The sequence below is a fragment of the Temnothorax curvispinosus genome, unplaced genomic scaffold (assembly GCF_003070985.1).
Source record: "Temnothorax curvispinosus isolate PA1 unplaced genomic scaffold, ASM307098v1 QBEX01004286.1, whole genome shotgun sequence".
Classification (NCBI taxonomy): domain Eukaryota; kingdom Metazoa; phylum Arthropoda; class Insecta; order Hymenoptera; family Formicidae; genus Temnothorax; species Temnothorax curvispinosus.
In genome coordinates, this window is record NW_020214066.1 from 1 (window position 1) to 3,930 (window position 3,930).

At 33.9% G+C, this 3,930-nt stretch overlaps 2 protein-coding genes across 3 annotated transcripts; one reads left to right on the top strand and one right to left on the bottom strand.

The window, feature by feature from the left end:
- Positions 1–424: 424 nt before the first annotated feature.
- Positions 425–1,471, bottom strand: LOC112453392. The gene is made up of 3 exons (XM_025014140.1): positions 1,128–1,471; positions 587–735; positions 425–493 (listed from the first exon to the last, which is right to left on the bottom strand). Exons 1-3 carry the CDS (start codon positions 1,366–1,368, stop codon positions 425–427), a joined length of 459 nt encoding a protein of 152 aa, XP_024869908.1. The 5' UTR covers positions 1,369–1,471.
- Positions 1,472–1,572: 101 nt separating this feature from the next.
- Positions 1,573–3,807, top strand: LOC112453391. 2 transcript variants are annotated; one of them, XM_025014138.1, is made up of 4 exons: positions 1,573–2,124; positions 2,222–2,421; positions 2,668–2,949; positions 3,460–3,807. In XM_025014138.1, the coding sequence occupies exons 2-4, from the start codon at positions 2,299–2,301 to the stop codon at positions 3,526–3,528; spliced, it is 474 nt and encodes a 157-aa protein (XP_024869906.1). In that variant the 5' UTR covers positions 1,573–2,124; positions 2,222–2,298; the 3' UTR covers positions 3,529–3,807. The 2 variants fall into 2 exon arrangements, with proteins under 2 accessions (XP_024869906.1, XP_024869907.1); XM_025014139.1 differs by having other exon boundaries at positions 1,775–1,811.
- The last annotated feature ends 123 nt before the right edge of the window (positions 3,808–3,930 follow it).

The following is a 3,930-nucleotide window of genomic DNA, read 5'->3' on the forward strand; positions in this document are numbered from 1 at the left end:
AGCGAAATCGGTTCCGCGGCGCAGCGGCGGTCCTTTATCGTCTCGGAGACGAGCCTCCCTCCAGGCTAATTGCCGATGATTTCAGGGAGATGATTGGCCACCGACGGCCTACGTCACCGTGCATACGTCACAGTGCCAAGTGACGATTCGAACCGGTCGTTACATATTTTCGAATGCGTTGTTTATAGCATGGATCTTTCCTTTGTGTGAGCGCAGATGAGTCGTGTAGACTGTCGAACAAAGCTTGACCTTATTATTGAAAACAATGTTAAAGTCAAAATGCTAATCACAAAAGATCCATGCTATACTGAATAATATCTTCTGAATATTACCGAATTCTTTAGCGACATTTGACGCGAATATTAATTCTCGCAAGCGTGCATGCTCTAATATTCAGCCGAGCGTAATTGCTTCGCGATGATGATTATTGCGATCTCAAACAATGTAGGACACTCTTTACAACGTTTTTCTTTTCTTTATTTAGTTGTGATTTCTAGGTGAGAAATTTAGTTTGACTTTTAATTGACGAAGAATTATGTGGTACATATGATTAAATTCTATTATTAGAGAATATACGAAATATAACCTGTGGTGCAGAGGATTGATTCACAGAATCTTTGTCATCTTCAACGTTATCAGTACTTCGTCTTTTGATGATTTTTCTGTCCTGTTTTGTAGGATCTAATATGGAATATTTTTCTAAGTTATCGCGCATTTTACACATTGTCTTCCAGTCTAAAATATATAAAGTTCTATATTAAAAAACAATAAATAAATATTCGACCAAAAGAACAAGCATACAACATATAAATTGTCCAATGTCAAAAATACATATAGGATGTGCTTGTACATAGTTTATACACCGTTCTGACGGCAGCCGAAATGATGAAAATTGATAAGTGTAAATTTTTAAAATCAATTGAAAGTGAAAATATTATTTATACAGGATGTTTCACCTAACCTAACGTCATGTTACAATTAAACCCTCTGCTACCGGGACATTAATAAAAATCGTTGAACTCGGGCTTGGAGGCGCGAGCCAACCGTGCAGGCATATCGGTATAAAAAAAAGGTTGATAAAATAAACATATATATATACCTACTTTTGCTTTTAATGCATTACTTACCACCATGAGCCAGGATCTTTGCGACCACAGTTTGCCAAATACATTTTTTTACTCTCGTTTTCATTATATTGGCGGGTCCAATATCTACGTTTGGCCATTGCAATTTAATCTCTTCCGTGCTGCCAATGATCTGGTCAAGTTTTTCTTCGTCTAAGCTATGTAGCAACCACTCGCGATAGCCAACCGCAATAGCATTATCTTCATTACTGAATTCACACAATACACATTCTTTGTCATTCATCTTATTTTTTTAAGAACTGCACTAGGAAATTATTGCAGTTATCAAATCTGATAGTCGGCGGATATCGTTTACGTGTGTCGGGACGTGACACGTGTTATTAGAGCGACTGCGCACACAGGACGCGTTGACGCGTTTAGCGTGGGGGCCGGAAGGCGACGTGATAGCCAATGAACATACAGCATACAGCTTTCTGGAGAAAGCTATAATACGCTCATTGGATATCGCATTTCATCGTTTTATTGCGCTCGTCTGCAACCGGCATAATACGAAAGTTCATAATTGCATAATGTGATTATTCAGTGTGATGCAGGATTCACACAGCGTCCAATATTCGACGTACGACGATTTTCAAAATCGAATTTTCTGATTATTGGGATTGGCGATCGTGACGTCACAAGGCAAAATGGCCGGAGAGAGTATCACTTGTCACTCTACAATACGACGTATGTGCTTATTCCCTGAACCGAATTTTTACCAAAAGTATATGAAATAGGGGTAAAATTTTCCGGGGAGTGCCACTATGTGTATAGTTTTTTAAGTCGATTTATTTATGTGGCAGCCGGCGACCTACTCTTTTTAGTTCTGTTTTCGCCACCAGATAGCGTATCGCAGTTTAGCCATTCCCAATAGATATCGGATGCTGTGTGAATCCTGCATGCTTCTCGCTATTGAAAGAACATTTAATCCGCAGCAATATATAACCTATAAATTCACAGATTGATCGTTTTAACTTCAAAACATTGAAATATATTGAACGTAACTATTACACACTTAATAGTTTATTAACAACAGGCTTAATTCAAGTTTGTATTGTATCGCTGATGCATATGATAGTAAAAAATTATATTTTTAGCTTAAATTGCATAATAGTCAAAAGTAGAATATTCACGTTGAAAAAGGTAGAATCTTTGTGATAAAAATCGATACACTATGAACGATCACTATGAGCGAGGCCCATACAAACGTTACCTTATGAACGATGATGCAGAAATACCAGAATCGACATTACGTAGAAGACGCTTATTAGAAACAGCACAAAAAGAATCTTTACAGGTATTTAGAGAAATATAATTTAATAATTATCAAAACTATAAATGAAACGGAGTGCAAACACATTATACTGAATTACAAGAAATCAAAATTGGTATATATCACTAATTTCAGTTTTAATTTTTTTTCCCCCCATAAAGTTTGCTCTGTACCTATATGCTTTTTATCTTTATTAAAAGTATCGAATTTTATTAACTATGTATTTTAAACAAATAAAATTGACCTTCGCTTTATGTCAAATGTTTTTAGGCTGAAAAACATGCCAATAATGAAGATGTGTGGCACGCAGACGAATCATTGAGCAGTAACACTGATAACTTATCATCAAATTCGGCTGATACATCTAAAAATAAAGTAACAGATCGTAGCAGTATTGATGAGTTAACATCAGTTTCAAGCACTAGTGATACGTCTGAAAATAAAGAATCAGATCGCAGCAGTACTGATGACAGATGTACCGATCAAACTCCTGATATTTTCTTTGATGAAAGCTTTGATCATGCTGATGTAACAGACCCAGAAAGAAATGAAGAAAGTTTAATAATCGATTAATTATTTTCAAGAATAATTTAACGCTACCAAATCGCAAATGAGAATTACTAATAATAATATTTATATAGTTTTTCCGAACCGCATTTCTGTGGGAATATATCGTATTAACGTAATATAAATCTGAAAAAAATATAACTTCGCATAAAATAACGTAAAATGTCTTTGCACATGAAGCAATTTTATGATAGATTTTTGTGTATATTTTTTAATTTGTTGCAAAAAGAACGTATAGATGTTAGTAGTACATATCATTTATTGCCGTAATAGTATTATTTTCTATTATATTTTTGTATGTAAATAATTAAATCTTTACGAATTAGTCAGCTCGATTGTATACGCAAGATTTATTTTTTAGTCTTTGTGGAGCATTTTCAGAAAAATTGAATATGCAAGCAACTAAAATTTGAACAAAGTGTACATAAAAACATGAAATAAGAAATATGTACATATGTCCAATTTAATCATATACGTAATTTTTTCACATAATAGGAAACTGTTAGGGAAATAAATGAGAGAGAAATTCACAGAGAGATTATATCGATTCTAACGGAGAAGTGAATGATGAAATGTCTGATTCGGAAAACAATTCTAGTGATGAGGACGAAGATAATGTAGATATTGTGATAAGAGCTGATGTACAGAATCACAGAGTTAACGAACCGTGCGATGTTAACGAAGTAAGCAACATCTTTAATCCTATTTTTCTTTTGTGTATCATTAGTCATTGTTTAAATTTGGGCACAAATAACGCAAGAAATATTGTGCTAAAGTCCCCTGAAATAATTTACCATTGAATTGCTTAAGCACTTGCCTTACCAACTTTTTTATATAAACTACAATATAATTATGTGTTAGATAATTTTAAAATTTTATATCCTTTGAAAACAAATAAATTTAATAAATTTCTGTGCATTATATTGGCTTTGTATTAGAATTTCAGAGATATAGTTTCATTCATTT

Excerpts from the sequence above, each read along its gene's own strand:
- LOC112453391 (XM_025014138.1), top strand. The coding sequence starts at position 2,299 with ATGAACGATCACTATGAGCGAGGCCCATACAAACGTTACCTTATGAAC. Across the intron at positions 2,422-2,667 it reads CACAAAAAGAATCTTTACAG|GCTGAAAAACATGCCAATAA; the intron begins GTATTTAGAGAA and ends AAATGTTTTTAG. Across the intron at positions 2,950-3,459 it reads CAGACCCAGAAAGAAATGAA|GAAACTGTTAGGGAAATAAA; the intron begins GAAAGTTTAATA and ends TTCACATAATAG.
- LOC112453392 (XM_025014140.1), bottom strand. The coding sequence starts at position 1,368 with ATGAATGACAAAGAATGTGTATTGTGTGAATTCAGTAATGAAGATAAT. Across the intron at positions 736-1,127 it reads AAAGATCCTGGCTCATGGTG|ACTGGAAGACAATGTGTAAA; the intron begins GTAAGTAATGCA and ends TATATATTTTAG. Across the intron at positions 494-586 it reads ATCAATCCTCTGCACCACAG|AAATCACAACTAAATAAAGA; the intron begins GTTATATTTCGT and ends TTTCTCACCTAG.